Here is a 22,250-nt window from a genome sequence, read left to right on the forward strand (position 1 = left end):
TGCCGGGAAGTGGCCCAGGGCAGCACCAGGTCCTCCTGGCTGCAGGGCCCCCATGCCCAGTGAAGGGGAACCCAGCCTCTGAGAGTGAGCGTCATTTCCAGTACAGGAACCTGGGCATTCGCCATCAAACACACTTGCCCTCGTAGGGCAGTCGGTGTTCTCTATAGGAGATTTTTGTGGCATTTCCCTTTTCTTTCAAGTCTTATGATGGATACTGGTTCACACAGAAAGAGGCAGAGTCTCCGGTTCCATCGGGTGGAGATCTGAGCACTAGCTTTCCTGGGTGGCACGCCCTCACCAACACCCTCCACCCCCCGGGGAGTTCATCCTCAGGCCTGCGTCGAAACCCTGGCTGCGATTTGTAGTAAATGTGATGCGTGATGTGCGTATCTAGGGCCACGTAGATTCTAGAAAGGTCATTTAGGTTCCAGGTTAAACTATTGTTGCTGTAAGAAACACCCAAACCTGTAGAGCACCTTTATGAGTCTACTTGAACCAAACTGTTGACATTGCCAGGGAGCAAGCTCCTCCGTGCTCCCTAGAGGGACAGTTTCAGTTTGGAATTAAGGGCAGAGCAGAGGAGATTACCCGAGGTGGGAGGAAGGAAGGCGGGGATTGGATTCCGTGGTGTTAACAAGATTTCGTGCTTTCTTTGGTGGGCACTGCTCGTTTCAAAGCCATGTTAACCTACCCTGTTTCCCCGAAAATAAGACAGTTTCTTATATTAATTTTTTTCTCCCAAAGTTGCGCTAGGTCTTATTTTCAGGGAATGTCTTATCTTTCCATGCACTAGGTCTTATTTTCGGAGGATGTCTTATTTTCGGGGAAACACGGGTAGGTGCACAGAAACCAAGGCCAGGGCTTGCTTAAGGCAAAGATCAACCTTTTACCCAAGTTATGAATCTGGGACCTCCTACTGAGACCTGCCCAGTTAGGCACTGATGATCTGATCACGCTGGGAATGGACTTCCCACAGAACCCCTTTTCTCATCCACAAAACCTATTCGGGGGTGAGGCTCTAAACTTAGATGTATTTGATGCCTGTTAGTTACAGTTTGAGGAAACATGCAGATAAAATGGCGTCATGTATGCCTGGTGCCCAGTGCTTGGACCATTTTGTTTATGTGGTCTGTCAGCTTTTCACGTTGTCACTCACAGGAAGTAGGGATTCACTGTGACATTTGCAGGCCGATGTTTGCAGAGTGACTGGCATCACCAAGGGAAGCACACGCTCCGGGAATGTAGCTGCGTGTGGCAGGAGGCGGTGCTCTGCTCAGACCCGAGGCCTGACCGTCGGGGTCTGTAGCTGTGGGGCCCTGTGCTCTCTGTGTCCGAGTCCTGGGTGTGCCTGTTGGAGTTTGGGCTCCTGGGCGGATATTGGAGAGCACTTTCCTTCAGCCTCCAGTTGTTCCTGGAGCCCAGGAGGGTCCCATCAGCGCAGTCAGCTTTCTCCTTGCCAGCCTGTGCCTGGCACACGCTCCTGGCCTGTCTGCCTCCCCGGTCCCTGCAGCTCAGAGAGGTCAGGTCCCACGAGCCAGACTCTGCTCAGGCTGCCGTTGGAGCATGTCCAGTTTCTGGGAGGCGTGGAAGTGGGCACTGGAGTTCTTTTCTCATGATGAGGTTGTCATCAGGCAGGTGTGTATGACGGCTCGTACCCATCAGGACCATCAGCCCTGCCAGAGTCCCCCAGTCCTTTTGGTCCCGCTGGGGGCTTTGCTGCTGTTGAAATGAAATTCAGTATTTCTTTTCTTTTAAAAATATATATATATTTCTATTGACTGCAGAGAGGAAGGCAGAGGAAGAGATAGAAACATCAGTGATGAGAGAAAATCATTGATCAGTTGCCTCCTGCACGCCCCCTACTGGGGATCGAGCCCACAGCCCGGGCATGTGCCCTGGCTAGGAATTAATAACCTCCTGGGTCAAAGGTTGGTGATCCACCTCTGAGCCATGCAGGTAACGTTCCTCCAGAGGGCCTGGCAGTGAGTCACAGCCTTTTTTTTTTTAATCAATCTTTATTATTCATTTTATTACAAAGGTTCCTCATTTCTTCCTCCCTCCACCAGGTTTCCACCCCCTCCTCCCCATCCCCCATTGTCCTCATCCATAGGTGCACAGTTTATGTTCAGTCTCTTCCTCCCTCCCTTTCCCCGATAGTAAATCCCTTTTCAGATAGTAAATCAGTTACTTAGCATTTTCTCATATCAATAATACCTCCACATGCCCAATGATACACTTCACACTAAAGACATTTCCAAATAGGTCAACCAGCCTCATCCAGGCCCCACCCAAGGCACTCACAAACTTTTATGGGAACTTGAGGGTCTGCTGAATCAAGTGATGAAGGCTTAGATCTGGATGTGTTGAGTTAGTATAGCGCTGGGGTGTTGATCTGTGAGTCACAGCCTTTTTTGTGGGGAGGGAATGAGCTCTGGTGACAGATTGCTGGGGGTGGGGGTGGGGGTGGGGAGACAGAGGGCGTGCACAGCAGGGTGTGACCGAGGCCCTGGGCCCTGTTCTGAAGTCGGGTGCTCCTGCCACCAAGCTGCTATTTGAGGAGGAGGCCCTTGGTGCCTATTTTTAGGCTGGGTTTGTTGCTGTGTCACAATAAGGCAGAAGAGGCGGGGCACCCTGGGGAGCACTTTGCATATGTCCATGCCTTGGTTCCAGCAGTAGCCCCGTGAAGCAGCTTCTGTCCCCTGGTCAGTAGGATGGATCGGCCCTCTGGAGAGAAGCCGGATAGAGATGTGCGGACAGGTGGAGTGGTTAGAGAGCTTAAGCGCTAAGCCCCAGGATGCCTCCCCAGTCACCAGCTCCAGGGCCCTGCTGTCAGCTGGCAGGTGTCCTCAGACCTCTGCCTCCCTCTCCGCCCTGCCATGAAGGATCTGTACCGTTTCCCAGAGGGCAGTTCCTCCGGTTCAGAGCAGGGTGTCGGTGGACTCTTCGGCATGCCTGTGCGTGTGTGCACCAGGTGTGCCTGGTCGGATCTCGCCTGGGGAGACTTGGCCGGCAGGGCTGAGCCTGGGCTCTTGGAGCAGGTGGGTCGTGAGTTCTGCACCCCTCCCCTGCCCGGGAGGTGGAGGTCAGCTGTCAGCTGGACACTTCGCTTTCTGGAATGTACTGCACATTTAAGGACATTTAGTGGCATTGACACTGTTGATAAAAATGTTTCTTCTATTTTCCCTGGGCTAATTTTATCTGGTGGTAAATTTATCTAATGGCTGTATGTGTTTTATTCTACTGTAGTAAACTAGAGGCCCAGTGCATGAAAATGCATGCACTGGAGGGAGGGATCCTGGCAATCAGAGAAAGGCGATGCCCCATCACACCTCTGTTGCTGCCACTGCTGGTAGCACAAGCCTCAGCTGGCCCTGGGCTGATGGATAATCACCATCAGTGACTTGCCTGAGCCTCGGGCTTGCCCTGGGCAGCTGGGGGGCTGAGTGTGGGAATGGCTGCACCATGTGCCTACCTCCCCCCTTCCCCCCCCACCCCAGCAAAGCTGAAAGGAATGGGGGGGACGACACTCCATCTTATGGCTGTGCGTGCTGCCATCTTTGTGATGCATGGCTGTGTGACGGTCAACTTGCATATTCCCTCTTTACTAGATAGGATGTGCAGTTGGCTGTGGCTCCTCATTGGTGTTTGCACTGTTGCCACGAGTCCCTTCTTGCCAGTCACCCGTAGGTCAGAGGTGCTCCTACTTTCTCTTCCTCGGAGGTGAGGGCTCTTCCTGGCTCACATTTGGGGTCCGTGCAGAGGCCAAAACAAATGGCCCTGCAGAGCTAGACTAGAAGGGGCTTTGACCCCGCCCCCACCCCATCCCACCCATCCTTTAGAACACATGTGTCAAACACAAGGCCCGCGGGCCAAATCCGTCCCGCCAGGCCTTGCAATGTGGCCCGCACCACGCTGTCATCACTGCACTCCGCTGCGTTTCCATCACAATGACAGTTTATGACTGTTCAGTAAACCATTCGGCCCGCGATTTAGGCTGGATTTTAGATTTTGGCCCCTTCTCTGATTGAGTTCGACACCCCTACTTTAGAAGGTGAAGGCAGCACCTGGCCTTTTAAGGGCACCCAGACACCCTGCCTCCCTCCCTCCCTGTCAGCCAGCAAGCCTGGCTCCAAAGGTTACATCGTGTCACAGGCAAAGCCCAAACCGGAGCACTGGATATTATACATTCGAAACACTTTGGCACAGGTTTTAGTTTAAAATAAAAGTGACAACCAGGAAGCAAAACACGTTTTATTCTTAGCCCTAGACTGGGAGGGTGGGCGGCGCATGCCTCTACGTTAGCGGGCAGATTCGATTGTCGCTCCTGTCGCCGCCGCGGGGAGCTGTGCTTGGCAGGCAGCCCTCCCCTCCGGGGAGACCCCAGTCGGCTTGGGGTGGGTGCATTGGCTTTGGACTTTCGTTGCTTTTGCCATACCTTTGGGTGAAGTGAAGTGTTTTTCCTTTGCTCCCGATTTCCCCCCCTTCAGTCCAGTCCAAATAAGTGGTTGTATTTTCAGAGTTCTAAATGCAGCCGCGCAAACACACCGCGCCTGGGCCTGAGGGTTTGGCGTGGGTTCCGGCTGCTATTTCCATGTGCCAGAGCCTTCTTGGAAGTCACTCCGGTTCCTCTCTGCCCAGGCTGAGCCTGGGATCTCGGAGCAGTGGGGAGGGGCTGTTCACTAGGAAATTCTCCCCCCTCCCTCCAACTTCATCCCTCAGGCCCGGCAGGGCCCAGGGGAGTCCCACGTCCAGAGGGACCCTGGCTCCGCGGTGCTGAGGGCTGGGACCTCTGCCTCCCTGTCCACCCGGGAATGGCGGGAAGGGTGTGTGCGGTGACGGGCTCCCGGTGGGGATGTTCGCACCGCGCCACTGCTCTAAGCCAAAGTGAATCCAGCGCAGCCTGAGTCTGCTTACGGCCTCGGTGGAAAGATCATCTTCTGAGATGGACCCCCAGGAGGCGGTGACTGGCGTTAGCCCACCTTTTCCTCCTCCCTCCTCTGGCACAGAGAACCAGGGTCCTGTGTGGATGTGACCATGGCAGGGTCCCTGTGGGCAAGGACTGCATGGTGGAGCCAGGGGACGGCTCCGTTGCCTGAGGGAGGACATCCTCAGAGGCCCCGAGGGGGAGAGGGGAGAGCCAGGCCCCTGGCTCTGGGCACCGGCGCCTCCTGCGTGGCTCCATCCTCCTCCCCCTCCCCCACGCTGTCCGGCTCACCCACCTGGCTGCGGCACCGACCAAGCTTGGAGACAGTGGCTGATGAGATCCAGGAAACTCCAAGGGAGGTGGAGATGCAAATTGAATTTTCTAGAAAGAGAGGTGCCACGTATGTGAAACTGCTCAAAGAAAGGAGCACCGTCGCAATAGGTCAAGTCCCTCAGTTGCAGGATCGATGGAGCGGCCAAGATCACGCCGATTTCTCCGGAGGATGTCGGGCACCAGGGACGCTTATTGAGTTTGATTTTGAATATCCACCCGGGCCTCTGCACTCTGCCGCCTGGGTCCTTTCGTGTGAGCTGGCCCGGCAGACCACAGCCGGGACTGTGATTAGGTTTGCTGGGCATTACAGCTAATGGGCAGTTCATTCTCGTCCTGCAGCGCAGCCACAGAGCAGCCGTGGCCGTGGGATCGGGCCTGCTTCCTGGGCTCGCCCTCAGCCTTGTTTGTGGAGAAATATTGTTCCGCTGACTTTCAGCCGGACCCTGCTCTGCTCCGTCCTATATAGAAAAATAGCCCACCTTTTGCTGTTGTTTTTAAAAAAATATATCTTATTGATTTCTTAGAAAGAAGAAGAGAGAGGGATATAGAGTTGGAAGCATCGATGAGAGAGAAACATTGATCAGCTGCCTCCTGCACACCCCCCACTGGGGATGTGCCTGCAACCCAGGTACATGCCCTGGACTGGAATCGAACCTGGGACTCTTGAATCCGAAGGCAGACGCTCTATATACCGTACTGAGTCAAACCGGTTTCGGCTTGTTGTTGTTCTTAATCCTCACCTGAGGATATTTTCCCTTTGATTCTTTAGGGAGGGTGGAAGGGAGGAGGAGAGACAGAAACATTGATTGGTTGCCTCCCTATGAGGGCCGGGGATCCGGCCTGCAAACCGGTACCTGCCCTGGACCAGATTGGAATCCTGGTCCCTTCTGTCCGAGGTGTGACGCTCTATCCACTGAGCCTAACGGCCAGGGCGCACCCTCTTTCCTTTGGGTTGCCGCTGTCTGTAGTAGGTCCGGGGCAGTTCCAGCCGAAGGCCATGCCCAGGCCGTTGAGTTGGGAGAAGCGGGAAGCGCCCAGGCACCAGCGGGTGCAGGTCTGCAGGAAAGAAGGGGGTTTCTGTAGCAGAGAAAGTTCTGGAGCCTGAGAGCAGGGAGGGGCCAGGTTTTACAGATAAAGGATTGAGCCCCTCCTCCATCTGGGCGTGGGGGTGGGGGTGAGGAGAGGGTAGGTTAGTAATAGCTGTGGACGAAAGGGGCCCCTGCGAACTTGACAAGCTCAGGGAAGGCCTGCATGGTGGTCTTGCAAACTCAGAGACCTAAAGTAACCACAAAGGATGGTCTGAAATTAAACTTTAACTGAAAGCATTTATGGTGGGCAGTTACATCCTAGGCTGGTATCTTCACTCACAAGGTCAACTTTTACCTTAACTGAGCCTAGGTGTCTTTTTGCGTCTATACTAACTTGAAATGTCTGGGTAACTTGTAACTTCCCCTTTTCTGGAGCCCCTGGGGCACAACCTAACGTGCCTGGGTGCTGGGACAGATAACCACAAATCCCTTCATTGTTATCGTGTTAATTGTTCCTGCACCCACCTAAGTGTGTGTCTATCATTTTACTTTTTATCCAATCCCAGGGGTTTCCCTGCTTTGCGTTCTCCCGCCTCTCTTAGTCTATCACCAATGGATTTCATGTCACCCACCCATGTCCCTTCCTTTGATGGCAATGTATAAATATAGATGTCACCTACCATTCTCCCGAGCATTGTCTCAATCCGTTTAGGTTCTGCTTCCCGGCATATGTTGGCAGTCTGGCTCAAATAAACTCAAAGAAATTCTTTACGGGTTTCGATGTTTTTTTACGTTAACATGGTGTTTCCTGTCATCCTTCCTCATGAAGCACCTTCAGGGGAAGTGGACACGTTGGCACCCACCCAGCCCCGTGACTCCCAGATGGAGTGAAGGGCCAGTGATGGTGAGGGCACGGAGCCCTCTGGGCCTTCTGCCCCCGGCTGGTGACCACGCTGCCCCAGCCCCACCAACCTCTCCATCGGGCCCTGGGAAAGAGTTAATCCTGATGGTTCGTTCTGCGTTGTCATCTGCACTCATTGTCCTCTCCTCTCCAGCCATCTCATTACCAACAGCAATTGCACTGTGAATTAAACAACATTACTGACTGTTTGCCATTCTTTATGGAGCTAATGCTGTCAGATGCAATTATATCCATCACCCGATGGACAGGGAGGTCAGTGTGTGACTGAAGAGCCAAGTTTCTCTCCTGTTTTCATCAGTGTTTATTCGGACCAGGAGAATTTTTCTTATTTCAGTTTTGTCTTAACTTTCACAAATAAGGTGGTTGCCTCCAGTCCGCATCTAAGCCGCACTGTAGAGCTCACGTTTTCCTGTTGTGCGTCCACTCGGAGTCCAGAAGGAAGAAAAGGGGTCTACTTCCCCATCTCACAGGGGATGGCTGTGCATCTAACCTGGCGATTTGTTCCCTGGCAAGTTCTGACTCGTGCCTTTTCCTAAAACATCCTAACGTCAACATTTTTACTTTCAGAATCTTTGCACTTTCACTTCAGGTGTTACAGTGTTTTACAGAAGCCTTCAAGTCCTGGGCCGCAGGCTGTAAGGGGCATTTCTTCGTATTTGAAGGAGGAAGGGAACATTTTCTTCCTCTCCATTCTCATTCCCCAATCTACCCTCTACTTTCCTATCCTCAGGCAGGAATCTCTCTTTTTAATTTACCTTTATTGTTGAAAGTATTACAGATATTTCCCTTTGTGTGTGTGTGTGTGTGTGTGTGTGTGTGTGTCCCCCCATTCTCTCCCTCCACCCTGCACCTGCCCCTCCCAGGCCTTCTCCACACTTTTGTCTGTGTCCCAGGGCTGTGCTTATAAGTTCCCTGGTTAATCTCTTCCCACCCCAGATAAGAATCTATTAAGCCTTTATTTACACACCTGGCATTACAGCCGAGCCTTCTGGAACCAGGTTTGTTACGGAGCACTTAGCCTTCAGGAACTCTGGGAGGAAAATGTAGGGTAAAGGGGGCACCGACCCGCCGAGAAGTTAAAAGCTTGCAGATCCCCAGAGCTTCTCCTGGTTGGAGACGTGTCTCTTGGGGGCTCCTCTGGAGATAAGAGAAAGAACCTGAGTTGTGAAGCATGCTAAGCTGCATCAGGGCCTCCAGAAAAATGCTTGGGGATCTCAGCCTGGGCATGGCTAGTCTGCGGCAGTGATTTGGGGTGTCTTGGAGGCCTGGTACATGCCACCCTATACTAAGAGGGCCGTATGAAATGGGGGGGGGGGGGAAGGGAGGTTGTTGTGTGGTTGTCAGGGAATGTGGGGGTGGGGAACTGTCTTGTCTGTGGATCTCTGAGGCCACTGACCTTCCGGGGAAGTCTTCAGTGAATCTGGTACCCCAAGGCTGTGTGCTTTATTCCATTTTCAAGGATTTGAGGGTTTTCAAGATAGAAATTAAATCATACCGTGGAAAACAGTGCAGTGGGCACCTGCTGAACCCTGCGTTTGACAGTCACCGAGTATCCTGCATGAACCAGTGTGCAGGGTGCCGCCAGCTCTTTCCTGCAGCCTTGAAATGGACTTGATTTCATTACGGACCCGCACTTCTCCCCTCCGCACAGACGCTGGCCGCTGTGGGAGGCACAGTCTCATTTCCTGTGGACGGGCTTGGTTTTCCCACCGTGGTTCTCATTTATATTTTGGGTTTACGAGTGCTATAAACTAAAAATAAAAGCTCCTTCACTTTTCTGTTGCTAAAAAGAATTTAAAAAAAAATCCTTGTGAAATGTAGGGTTTCACATAAACGTCTTAGTCCCTGAGATAACATGTTTTTAAATTTTCACCTGCAATTTCAGGTTCTCTTTTCGACACTCGTGTGTAATTTCCTGGGGTTTGTCTGGAGCCTGTATTTGTGGTCACTGGAGCCCGATGGATGGGGCGGGAGGGGAGCCGATGAAGTTGCTCTCACTGTGGCCATGCTCTCAGCTCTGGTTGGTAATTTGGGAGGAGAAATGAGAGTCCGTAGCTCTGCTGGGAGGCAGGCTCATTCCGTCGCAGGCGTCTTCAAACTACGGCCCTCGGGCCACATGCGGCCCGCAGAGGAGTCTGATCCGGCCCGCCAGGTTTTTTGGGCAGTGAGCGCAGCCGAGGTGTTACAGTAGGAATTAGTAGTTCATATAGTCTGGCCCTCCAGCTCTCTGAGGGACCGTGATCTGGCCCCCACTTTAAAAAGTTTGAGGACTCTACAGTCTAGGAACTAGGTGATTTAAAAAAAAAAAACCAACACATATTTTTATTGATTTCAAAGAGGGGGACACAGATAGAAACATCAATGATGAGAGAGGATCACTGATCAGCCGCTTCCTGCAACTCCCCACACTGGGGATCAAGCCTGCAACCCAGGCCTGTGCCCTGACCAGGAATTGAACCGTGACCTCTGCTGGTTCATAGATTGACGATCAGCCACTGAGCCACGCCAGCCAGGTGGAATTAGGTGATTAATCCGTGATCCCATCCCTTGGCAACTAGGAGTTGGGGTTTGGGGTGTGTCTCCCCTCATCTCAGGCCACATTGTGCTTCTATTCTTTGGCCCAAGGAGGCTTTCCAAACGGAAACATTTCTGGCTTTCAAATTGGGGTGCATGTTTTGTGCGCAGTTTAATGATGGCCTGACATTTCCTGGTTAAATTTGCGGTTCTGCATAACAAACATTTTGGAAAACAGACCTCGAGCTGAGTCCCTCAATTAGTGTTATTAGCAAGCAGAGCCGAAGGGAGCTTGTAGTCTGGTTGGACTGTAGCAAAGATCTGCGATGGGAAATGCAGCTTCTCCGGGGAGTTAATGTGAAAATAAACAACGCGATGGCCTTGTTTTCTGTTGTCTGTCTCTCGCTTTGTCCCGCAGCTCGCTGCCGCAGATGGGCAGGGTCTGTCCTCATCTGTCAGTGTCAGTGGGTAATTGCATTCCTTGGGATCCAGAGTCTTGTCCTTGTCATCGGGAGGTGGTGGGGCCTTAGGGGTCAGAGGTGGCCCTGGAAGGGGAGGCTGGGAAAAGGTTTAAAGATGAGCTTTTATTTGAAACCAACCTTGAATCCTTTGTGGCTGCATCTTTTGAAAAAAATAAATAAATAAGGAGAGACTTGGGGACGTCAGCGGGCCAGCGCCTACTCCGCATTCCATCAAGGGTCCAGTCTGCATGTCCTCTAGGGAGGGTCCCATCTGTTCAGAGACCGACTGTGCTGTGATGCAGGGGTGCACCGAGGGACCCCTAGCCGCCAAGGGTGGGGCCAGCAGGTCAGGGCAGCCTCAGGACCTGGGCTCCTGTGGCTGACATGTGGACGGTGGCTCCCAGCCCCTCGCTCCGGAGGCTGCCTTGCCCATTGCCCTCCCATCCGCAGCCCCAGCACGGTGCCTGGCCCTGGTCCTTGGCAGCCGGGAGCCAGGTTGGCACAGGTGCAGGGTGCCCTGGCCTCTGCACATGTCTGAGGCTGTAAACGAGGTGGATGCAGACGGCAGCAAACGGGGAGGCGTGTTGGTTGTGGTAAACATCTTTTGGTGGGGCGTGCTTAAAAAGTGGTGCATCAATGAATTGAGCTCATTTGAATTCCCAGTTACCTTCTTTGTTTAATTACTAAGGTCTGTACTAAAAACTATATTATTTAAATTTTTTTTCGTGGTAGAGTATAAAATCTGAAAGGTACCAAAACATGACAATGAAGAGAAAGTCTCTTCACTCCTCTTGTCCCTAAGCCATCTGGTTCCCTAACTCTTAGTCACCAGCTGTTGAGTTTTTAATCCGAGCTGAAATGTTCTCAGCCTGGACAAGCTTATGTCTGTATTTTATACATGATGTGTGCATACACTCTCACACACACACATTTCTTTCAGCATTTTCTCTCAGCTGCCTAGTATTCTACTATATGGGTACTAGAAGCCAGGTGCACGAATTTGTGCATGGGTGGGGTCCCTTGGCCTGGCTGGTGATTGGGCCGATCAGCCAGCCAGAGGGAGGGACTGCAGGAGGCTGGCTGGCATTGGGAAGTTAGCTGTGGGAGTGTACTGACCATCAGGGGGAAGCTTCTGCATTGAACATCTTCCACCTGGTGGTCAGTGTGTGTCATAGCAACCAGTATATATATATATATATATATACATATACCCAACATTTATGTAACCAATGTTGGGAATGTTACACACCTTCTGGGGCACCTTGGTGCCCGAATTTCATATTGGGGAGCCCATTGGAGTCACCCCACAGATCCTGTAACACCACGTCCCCATGTTCCCGAGAGAGCAGCTCATGACAATCAGTGTTTTCAGTGTAATCAGCGAGGTTCACTAGTAAGGAGGATGTTGGTTACCATTTGCCAAGCACCCGCTGGCTGGACCCCTGCTGGCACCACCCACGTTCATCCACTTGCAGGTGGTATCTTATCGGTGGCACTTCAGGGTGGTGCCTGGCGGCCCACAGAGGGGTGGCCAGGTGCACAACTTCCTATGCACCCGTGAGCAGCCTCCCACGTGTTCACCTCCCCGGACAGAAGCAGCCCACATTTTCACGTTCACCAACATCTTGCCTTTAGAGCTGCAGGGGCACCTCTGCCCACCTGCCCTGCCAGCTGGCTTGGCGCGTGGCTCTCCGAGAACCTAGCATGTGATACTGAGCACTGATCTCCACTCCTTTCGGCCAAGGTTGCAGGTTCATTGGGTGTCTCGCATCTTCTCCAGCTGCTTTGGCCTCCCGGCGCCTCCTGACCCACTGGCCATCCTTCCCTCCTTCTTACCTGAGCGCCGGCCGCCCTCCCTCCCTCCCCTCTTTGCAGGGCCAGGTGTCAGCTCTGTGCATGGCCGCCCACCCATTCCGTGTCCCCATGGGCTGTGTTCACTTTGCTTCCTCTGAGTGCTCTCCCTGGCCTTTCTCGCAGCCCCCAGCGGCCCAGCTCTGCCATTGGCTTCCCCTCCGCATCCGCATCCGTTTCCTTGGAGCCTCGCCCATCCCTCTGAAACGGGGCGTGTCTTGACTCAGGCATTTGGTGAGCCCTTCCTTTGTGGAGGTAACACAGAGTGATGAGATTTCGGAATTTGTGGGAAATGCGTAGAAAGCGAATCCCCTTTGGAAGGAGAGGGCCGAAGCTGCTCCTGGCCCATAGCGTGTGGGTGTGCCATGGCTCATGTGGGGAGTGGGGGATCAGGTCATTGAGGTCATCTGTGTTGCGTGTGGGGGTGAGAGGCAGAGATGGCAGGCAGGGAAGGCCACCCCGAGGGCGCTAAGAATGTTAATGGCTGTTTTGAGGGCCCACGCAGGCTGGGGTCTCGTCTTTCTGACACCCTCAGGTATGTTCCTGAGAAACAGGACTTCAGCAGAGTCTCCTACACTGTGAAATGTTACATTGTTAGCATCCGTCGGCATCCTCTATATAACATGGTTTTGGGGATTTCAGATAAGGGACTTGGAGTAAAAACCAAAAGGCCCAAAGTTGGCTGGCTGGCTACGGGGTCCGTTCCGGGCAGCCAGGTGCTTCCTGCGTCTCCACCCCGTGAATGCGCACAACCAGGACGTCCTGGGCGGGAGGGGCCTGTGGGCTGGGCAGGAGCCCGTGAGGTGAGGGGAGTGGAAGCCACAGAGCCCTGGAGTCACGAGCGGGCGGAGTGGGCCTGTGGTTTAGGGGGGCAGAGTGCAGGCTTGGATTCGGAGCTGGTGTGTGGACTCGGGCTGGTCACCGTCTTGGGCGGAGGTGCCGTCAGGCGCTGTGTGTGCACCATCAGGCGCTCTGTCTGCACCGCGGTGTCCTGGTCTGAAACCTGGCGCGTTGGGGCATTCCGGCCTTGCACTTCAGTGTCCTGTGTCTCACCCCGTCACCTCCTGTTTTGCAGATGCCTTTGTGAACAGCCAGGAATGGACGCTGAGCCGATCGGTCCCGGAGCTCAAAGTGGTGAGTGCTCCCCTGGCCTTGGCGGTGTCCGTGCTCACCGCAGGAGGGCTCTGTGGCAGGCGGTGCAGATCACACCCAGGCCTGATCCCTGGGCCTGCTTGTCCCTGCGGCCCCGGGTGGAGCTTGCCTCCGGGTGTGTTCCTAGAAGGGCCAGGTGTAGCTGGCGGTTTGGGGCTGAGTGCTGTGAAGCAGAGATGGACAGCCAACCAGAGCGGCCTGTGTGCCCCGGCAGGTCCCTCCATCATCCGCTCTGGTTTGTGCGTTAATGTCTCTCTCTCTCTCTCTCTCTCTCTCTCTCTCTCTCTCTCTCTCTCTCTCTCACACACACACACACACACACACACACACACACACACACAGGGCTTTATTTATCCTTTGTTGGATGTCATGGAAATTTTCTAGAACGATTCATGAGGCTTTGCAATTCATCATTTAAAAATGTGGCTGTTACTACATTACAGAGTAGTGGCATAACATTAAAAGAAGAATTTTGTTTTTAGTACAAACTTCATTCTGTCAGTGATATTGCTAAAGCTTACCGTTGGCTTATGAAACATGACCTGGTCTCTTGCAGCCACACCTTTGAGCCAGAGCCCCCTCCGGGCTTCCACTTAAGGTGAAGGAAGGGACAGACTTTATCCTGACGTGTGATGTTCTTTGTTATGAAATTACTGGCTTTGGGGGGATGTACCCGTGTGTGTGTGTGTGTGTGTGTGTGTGTGTGTGTAGTTATATTTATATATGTTTGTATGTATGCATACTTATGTGTGTATAAGTGTGCACACTTACATATGTATGTATATGTATGGGTGTGTGTATGTATATCTATGTATATCTGTATATATGTTCCCATATTGCCCTGGCCGGTGTGGTTCAGAGGTTAGAGTGTCAGCTGTCCACCAGAGGGTCACAGGTTCGATTCCAATCAAGGGCATGTACCTGGGTTGCAGATTTGATCCCCCACCCCAGTCAGGGCATGTGAGGGAGGCAACCAATCTATGTATCTCTCATGTTGATGTTTTTCTTTCTTCCTCTCTGCCACTCGCTCTAAAAATCAATGGGAAAAAAATATCCTCAGGTAATGATTAACAAAATATATGTGGGTGTATGTACGTGCATGTGCATATGTGTGTATGCCTATATATGTATTTATATATACAGGGTGTCCCAAAACTGTATGCACATTTTGAGTCATTTAAAGGCAGTCGTTATTAAAAATACATTTAATTTCAAAATGTAATAGAAATCAGCTATTAAAGTGTGAATACATTTTTGGGGTCAGCCTGTATATGTATATTCATATGTGTATAACTGTGTTTATATGCCTGGCTTGCGTGTATATATACACATGTGTGTACATGTGTGTCCTTGTGTATGTGTATGGGTTTCTGTGTGTGTGTGTGTGTGTGTACACACACACATACACATATCCCTCTGCAGTGATGGGTTCTGACCATTATGTGGGAGCAGATAAGCCCTTCCCATTCAGCACACACTGATGAAGCCTACCTCAGCTCTCCCAGGTCCCCATTTGTTAGTAGCTCCAGGCTGTCTGCCCAGTGACCCCGAAGGCCTGGGACACCTTCCACTGGTTGGACATGCGGGGGTGCAGGACCCTTGGGTTTCTCACTTCTGCGATGAGATTGCGCACCACGGGACACCCAGATTGTGAAGAGAGTGTATATGACTTTCATCAGCAGGAAAAGCGGGAGGACGTGTGGGAGGGCCCCTGAAAATGGGAGGCAGGGGCACCATGTCCCCGTCCCTGCTGCCCTCGCCCTCTGCCGCGCCCTCCCACCAGAGCTCCACCTTCTCTGGGCACCCGCCAGCGGTGTCTCCCCTTGTGGGAGACAAACGGTCTGTGAGTCTTGCCCGTTTGGAAGCACGAGTTCCACAGGTCTGACCTGGGAACAGCCCCTCCTGCTGCCTGTGTTCTGAGACCCCTAGCCCTGGCAGGGTCAGGAAACACCTGCCCGTCGAATGCCACACAGTCGGCATCGTGGTCACCAGGAGCTTTTCAGGATGGTTGGCCGGTTTCCCGCGCTCCCTCAGGAGACCACGTGCTGCGAAGGTCCTGCCACGGGAGTGAGACGCGGGGGTGGGGTCTCGATGATGACATCGTGGCCACACTGCAGAGCCTTTCCTCTGTGCGGGCATGTTGTGCTTCACGTACTGTCTCATTTAACCCTGATTATCCCCCCCCCCCCCCCCCCCCCCCGTTCCACAGATGGGGAGACTGAGGCTCGAAGGAGCAGTTAGTAAGGGCGGAGCTGGGGTGTGAGCCAGGAGCTGTGCCTATCTGTCAGCCCTGCCAGGGGGACTTGCCGCCCCGCGGACACATTCTGTCCTCACTGTCCAGCGCTGGCCCCTGGCCCCGTGTGGCTCGTGCAACTGAGGGGTTGACTTTGAAAATTTTTTGTGTCTAAATTGGAATAATTACAGACTGACTGTACTCGCCAAGTGTCGAACCCTCTGATGTAGCCCCGGTTTTGAGAGGTGAAGGTGTCCAAGATTCCGCCAGCCCGTAGTGAGGCTGCTTACTACCACAGATGTGTTTGCTGCCAGTCGAACAGCATGCAAATGTCTGAAATAAATGGCCAGGGGTGCAGGAGGCATTGCATCAAGGGGAGCATGGACTCCTGTTCTCCACAAATAACTCCCAAGGGTTTGTTTGAGTTCTCTGAAGGAAATGGGAGTGGCTCTGCAGGGCCTTAGGGGAGGTTTTTTCCTCCTGCCCCTGACCCCAGTGGAAGGCTGGCTCTGCTCCTGGCGGGCGCCCCCTGGTGGAGGCTGCAGGCAGTTCGTCTTCTCAGGCGTCCTGGGCAGATCCCTTTTGTGCTAAGGAGTTTCAGCATCTACAGAGAGTGCTCCTTTGTTCGGGGCAGCCTCTGTGCACCCACAGGGCTGCGATTGTCTCCTGCCTGGGCCCACACCCCAAGACAGGTGGCCCCTTAGGTCAGCGCCTTCGGAACCCCTGCCTCTGCTGCACAAACAGAACGAAATGACACAATAGCAAGCCTCAGACGGACTCTTTATGTAACATTTTGCAATCCATCTTCCGGAGTCAGTCAGAGAAAACAGCTCAGTGTTGGCTCTGTTTTCACGAGTGGCAGTACCATGCTGTGTCCTGAGGTTGGTTGGGGGTTAGACAGTCAATGACATTGCACCAGAGGGTCCCTGCATGCCAGGCGCAGGCTTGGTGCTCTTGTCCGGGCGGAAAGAGGGAAGCCAGCGTGGACGTCTTGCCTGTAGAAGGGCGTGTTCATCAGCTTCTAGTCCCGGCTGGCTTCTGTGTTTTCATTGAATTCCAAGCTGGGGTTTTTACTAAGAGCCTAGATTTCCTTTCAGCAGACCTCGTGTGCAGCAGGTGGGGGGTGGAGTTTGGGAGGCAGGTAAGTCGATGTGGGAGACGGTGCTCTCTTTCCCTCGTGCACGGCGATGTGGAGCGTGGCATCCTGAGGGCTCCTGGTCAACCCGGCCACCCCAGGTTGGCAGGTCTGTCATAGCCAAGACACTGTCCCCCAAGGAGCCTGCAGGCCCGGGGGCTACCTGCACACACACACACACACACACACACACACACACACACCCGTTGCACTTGCAGCGGTTCCCGGGCCCAGGGCAACTCTGCCCTGAGAAAGCCTTGTCCTTCAGCCTTCTTTTCCTCCCCACGGTTGGCTGCTGGTTCCTGCAGTGTTTCAGGTGCAGGCGTCTTCAAACTACGGCCCTCGGGCCACATGCGGCCCGCAGAGGAGTCTGATCCAAGCCCACCAGGTTTTTTGGGCAGTGAGCGCAGCCGAGGTGTTACAGTAGGAATTAGTAGTTCATATAGTCCGGCCCTCCAGCTCTCTGAGGGACCGTGATCTGGCCCCCACTTTAAAAAGTTTGAGGACCCCTGGGTTAGGGCAACGCCTGGGTGGTGACTGTAGGTCTATGAGATGGCCATTCACACCCACGAACACCTCCCACGCCCCCTGGACTGACCGAGTGGTTCCTCCCGGTGGGCCAGCCGGTTCTTGGTATGTCGTGGGCACGTAGGAAGGAAGGGCCGTTCCCACGTGCAGAAAGCACCGGCTCACACGGCGTTTGATTCTGAGCGTTTTCCTCCTCGGGAAAGAGGCACTCTGATCTTAATTAAAAATTTAATTCTGTGGCACGCTGTTCTAAATTTTCTCAGCGTGAAGCTGACAAACAGCAGGTGCCCTCGAGCAGAAGAATAATTAATAGGTAGAAATTCTCGGATTATAGAGGCCTCAGGTGAAAGGAAGACGTAAGAAAGCAGGAAGGAGACAGCTTTATTTAGGCTCTTCTGCGAAGCCTGGCTTTCAGCCACAGAAAGAGGAGCTCATTTGTGCTCACTAGTGTTGGGCCACTCATTCACTCGTTCATTCTTTTATTCACTCATTCAGCCAGTGTTGCTGGGAGGCAGAGAACCAGGGACAAAGGAGACATGGTCCTGCCCTGAGGGAGTGGTCAGTCCTGGGGAGTCAGACCTCATGCTGGGGTTGAGGAGCTGGGGAGGGAAAGAGGGGAGTCCCACAGAGCATGGGAGGAGGCACGGAGGAGCATGGGGAGCCCTGCTCCCTGAGGCTGTGGCTTTAGAAAGGCTTCCCGGAAGGGGTGACATCTGAACGGCTTGCTGGCGGAGCGGGAGGACTGTTTCGGGCAGCTGTGGATGTGGGAAGGTCTGGGTGTCTGGGGGTGCAGCTTGGGAGCTGGGGAAGGTGAGAGCTAAAGGGCTGTAACTGGGGAGTGCAGGATGGGTGACAGGAAACAGAAAGGCCGGATTTTAACTTCTTTTCCACAGTTTCATGCCAAGTGTTTCCTCCTGTGTGTGTTCTTCTAGTTATTGGCTTCATCATCCGTTCTCTTCACCAGCCATTCTCTTTTCCTTCCATCTGTCCTTCCTTTCTTCCATCCACCCATCCATCCACCCATCCAACTGTCCTACCCTCCCTCCCTCCTTCCTTCCCTCCTTCCATCCATCCCTCCATTCACTTATCCATTTCTCCTTCCCTTCATCCATCCATCCCTTCATCTATCCCTCCATCCATCTCTTTATCCCTTTCTTCCTCCCTCCATCCCTCTCTCCATTCCTCCTCCATCCATCCCACATTTACCAGGCACTTTGTTGGGGCCAGAAACTGGTAAGTGGAGGGATGTGGAGTTGGGGAGTTGGTGTCCTTGCCAGTATCCAGAGGCATAGTTCTTGGTCTTCGGGGACCTGGGTGTGGTGGGGGACCGAGCCACGGACACCCCCAGCTGTGCAGAGGAAGAGCAGGAAGACCATCCCAAACTGGTCAGGTGAAGAGGTGGGAGGGCCACGGTTCTGCTGCTGGCCTGTGTGTCTGCAGATGGGCATGCAAGCTTCCAGAGGGAGACTGTTTGCTGCTCCTGGAGCGTGGGCTCCGGCCTGCAGGCAGTGGGCAGGCAGGTCCCAGGCTTGTGAAGTGAGTGAGAACGCCTGGGCTGCAGCCGCACCCGTTCCAGAGAAGCATGCTTGCTTTTGTCCTCTGCCTGGTACCAACCGCGTCCCTCCGTCCCCCACCCCGGCCCCCACATCGTCAATAACCCCTGTAGCTCATTTCACTTAGTCGGACCCAGCTCCAAACTCTTACCTCCAAATCGGGTGCAGGTAACCGTGTACTTCCTTGGTGATGGAATGTACCAGAATGTCCTCCTCATCCCCAGTGCTCTGCACGCCACCATGGTCCTCAGCGTTCCTACTCGGGCGCGGAGGGTTCACAGTTCAAAGTGCACAGCGCCCTAACTCACACCCTTTTCTGGGGGACCCACCGCACATGGTGTGCAGGAGAGCACCTCAGCCGCAGGTGTGGGGTGGTGTCCATGCTCCTAGGGCTGGCGAGGCGGTGAGAGGGGGGTGCTGACGAGGGAGCCAGTCCCTCTCCTCCAGCAGGAATGTCCCTGAGCCCATCTCTGCCCTTTGCAGCCTGTGTGCGGTTGTGATTGTGTGTCACCGCACTGCACCTTTCAACTCCCTCCGCTTGTACCGTGTTTCCCTGAAAATAAGACATCCTCCGAAAATAAGACCTAGCGCATGGAAAGATAAGACATCCCCTGAAAATAAGACCTAGTGCAACTTTGGGAGAAAAAAATTAATATAAGACACTGTCTTATTTTCGGGGAAACAGGGTAGATTGCCGAACAGACTGACGCCCTGGTCCTTAACCTCCGTCCGTTGCTTTGTTTCAGGGAATCGTGGGCAATCTGGCCAGCGGCAAGTCAGCCCTGGTGCACCGCTACCTGACCGGCACCTACGTCCAGGAGGAGTCTCCCGAAGGTACGCGGCCTGGCCGGCAGGCTCCAGCTCAGGCGTGCTCAGCTTGTCAGTGTTCCGTAGCAGACCCTAAATCATACCCTGAATCCTTACTTGGATGTGTCACTGGTCCAGAAAGTCATAGAGCACCAAGCCATAGAAGTCCTTAGGTATATTGTGTCCTCTCCAGTATTGGTCGCTGACCCACTATAGTCTCTGTGGCATTCGGAGCAAGAGTAGAACCATGAAATACTCTTGAATTGATTTCTTCCCCAATAGTCCTGTCCTTTCCAAACGTCAGTCCAGCTTCACTCCCTTAAATACTGCCCGGCCGTCTCTCCGACCGGGATGCTGGGTTTATCCATACTGTGCACATCCTGGGATGTAGTCATAGATATGAGGCATTCAGATGCCACCACCACCTGTTGGAGTATGTTCCCCCTTTATAGCGTGTGATAAACATGTAACGGTCATTTTACATGAGAATAAGATGTTTTGTTCGCCATTAGGCTTTTTCTTCTTCTGATGAAGCATATCCATATTATTTTATGTTCTGCTGTAAATAAAATGCTGTTATGAGCCCAGCAGCCCCTGTGTCCCTACGCCAGGCCTAGCCCACAGGCAGTTTTTCTAAATTATATTTTCTCTCCGTATAACCTTGTCAAATCCAACTCTGAGACACTGAATTTCTGGTTCCTTCTTTTTCTTACTGGCTGTTCCATTCTTTGCAGATATGGATGCAGGTAACTATGCCCTTTCTTCATGGTAGCGCTTGTCTTGTTTGGAGAGAGGAGAGGCGGCTGTGTCCTGTAGCGTTCCCTCCCCTCCTTGTCCTGTGCTCCATCCCGTTGCCTTTGATTTTGCCTTTTTTTTTTTTTTTTTTTTAAGTTGACCATTTCACCTGTCGCGTCCCTTAGATGTGTTGTTAGCAGTAGTCTAGCTTCCTGTGTTCCCTGTAACACCTGTTTAGTGTCTAACTCCTGTCCTGGGGCCTGTGGAACCTTCGGAGAGCGCGGAGGGGCGGATTCTGTGGCCACCTGTGCCCGGGGCTCTGCCCTTCATTTGGGGAACTTTACAAGCACAAGAATGCCCCTTGATGGTCCCCAGGGAGAGGCCAGCTTTTTGCATGAATCAGACGGAGAGGATGATTGAGAAAGGCCGGGGAGGAACTCGGAGGCTTGAGGGTGGGAATCCGTGCACAGACCCGTGGCCCCTGGTGGACAGTGTGTGCAGGTGCATGGCTGCAAGAGCTCAGGGAGGCTTTCTGAGGCCTGAGGTTTGCACCTGGTCTGGCTCCCGTGTTTGTTCCTTTGTGTCTGAGTGTGGCTTTGGTTTTTCTAGACTGAGGGTCACTGGTTCCTCAGGTGTAGCTACTGTATAGGTTGGGGACCCCAGCCGCTCAGGGTCTGGGTCACCTGACAGCAGGCGTAATGATCACCTCTCCATGTAAAGCTGCCTGCACCGCCCCCCACAGCCCCCAGGCACTCGGGTGCGAGCCCTGCCCCTGGGGTGCTCTGGCTGCTCTCATTAGGCGCTGGTGTCTGCCTGGCTGGCACCGTGGCTGGTACCGGAGTCTCCGGCCTTCTCACTCAGGAACGCCTCTCCCTCTCCCTGTGTTGTCTTTGCTGTGGCTGCGCTCTTGTCCCTGTGCACGGTCACAGTTTGTTCTGTCACATTTGGGCCTGACTGTGATGTCTTTGCAACTGCCTTGTGTTTTTATTAGCATGAAGGCATTTCTCTTGAATGTCCATTCGTTAAAAGTAAAAATCGTACCCAAACTATGGCCCCTAATAGCCCAGATTCTTTTTTTTTTTTTAAGTAACATCTTTTACTCTACTGTAGGGGTGTCGAACTCAATCAGAGAAGGGGCCAAAATCTAAAATCCAGCCTAAATCACGGGCCGAATGGTTTACTGAACAGTCATAAACTGTCATTGTGATGGAAACGCAGCGGAGTGCAGTGATGACAGCGCGGTGCGGGCCACATTGCAAGGCCTGGCGGGACGGATTTGGCCCGCGGGCCTTGTGTTTGACACATGTGCTCTACTGGATTTCATGGTATCGCATGTAGTTTTATAAACAGATTTCAGAGGGTGGAGCTGAGTGCGCTTGTACACGCAAGGACATTCCTTCCTCAGCTGCGCGGTGGAAACATCTCTTCCCTCTGGCCCGCGCCTGAGGCCCCTGCGTCAGGAGGAGGACAGTCCCCCGTCTTCTCCCTCCACCTCAGGAGCTCACCCAGCACCAGGCCGCCGGGCCTCTCACTGTCTGACCCCAGGTCAAGGGTGTGGGGGTGCTGGGAGCTCGGAGCAGCACCCACCCACCCAGGTGGACGTGCATCGGAGCCTCTGGGTGCTGTCTTGTGCTGGAAGCCCCTTAGCCCCTGAACCCCTGTGTCTCAGAGCCTGGCCACCTGCACCTGCCTGAACCAGGCCGGTGGCTGTGTCTGTGGAGACCAGGAAACTCTCCCACAGCCTGTCCCTGGGCCCCCGGTGGGACTCCCAGTGGCAGCAGGAAGGGACCATGGCTGTTTCAGGAAGAAAATGAATGAGAAAAGCCTTGATTTCTCCCTTTCTCACCATGGAAGCTCTCTTTCACTGCCAGGGAGCCTGTAACTGCCCCGCGGTTGCCATTCTTGTCGAGGGCATTCCTGTGGCCCAGTGCCCTTGCGTGCTCTACTGGGAAGCTGCATGCAGAATGTTCCGGAGTGGAATGGGCTGGGTCTGCACAGGTTAATGGAGAGCATTGGAGCTGTGGCATCCTCTTTTCCCCCTCCCTCTGACCTCCTCCCCCCGAGGATACAGGAG

At 53.5% G+C, this 22,250-nt stretch overlaps 1 protein-coding gene across 11 annotated transcripts in view; it reads left to right on the forward strand.

Annotated features, from left to right (window-relative positions):
* Positions 1-22,250, forward strand: part of AGAP1 (ArfGAP with GTPase domain, ankyrin repeat and PH domain 1) — a 396,133-nt gene that overhangs the window by 123,017 nt on the left and 250,866 nt on the right. For 6 of the 11 annotated variants that reach the window (XM_036420716.2, XM_036420719.2, XM_036420721.2 and 3 more), the window contains exons 2-4: positions 13,109-13,167; positions 19,381-19,468; positions 20,176-20,187. In XM_036420716.2, coding sequence (XP_036276609.1) covers positions 13,109-13,167; positions 19,381-19,468; positions 20,176-20,187 — 159 coding nt within the window. The remainder of the gene's footprint in view (positions 1-13,108; positions 13,168-19,380; positions 19,469-20,175; positions 20,188-22,250) is intronic. The other 5 variants (XM_036420717.2, XM_036420718.2, XM_036420720.2 and 2 more) reach the window with 1 other exon arrangement.

The sequence above is a fragment of the Pipistrellus kuhlii genome, unplaced genomic scaffold, assembly GCF_014108245.1.
Source record: "Pipistrellus kuhlii isolate mPipKuh1 unplaced genomic scaffold, mPipKuh1.p scaffold_m20_p_7, whole genome shotgun sequence".
Lineage (NCBI taxonomy): Eukaryota > Metazoa > Chordata > Mammalia > Chiroptera > Vespertilionidae > Pipistrellus > Pipistrellus kuhlii.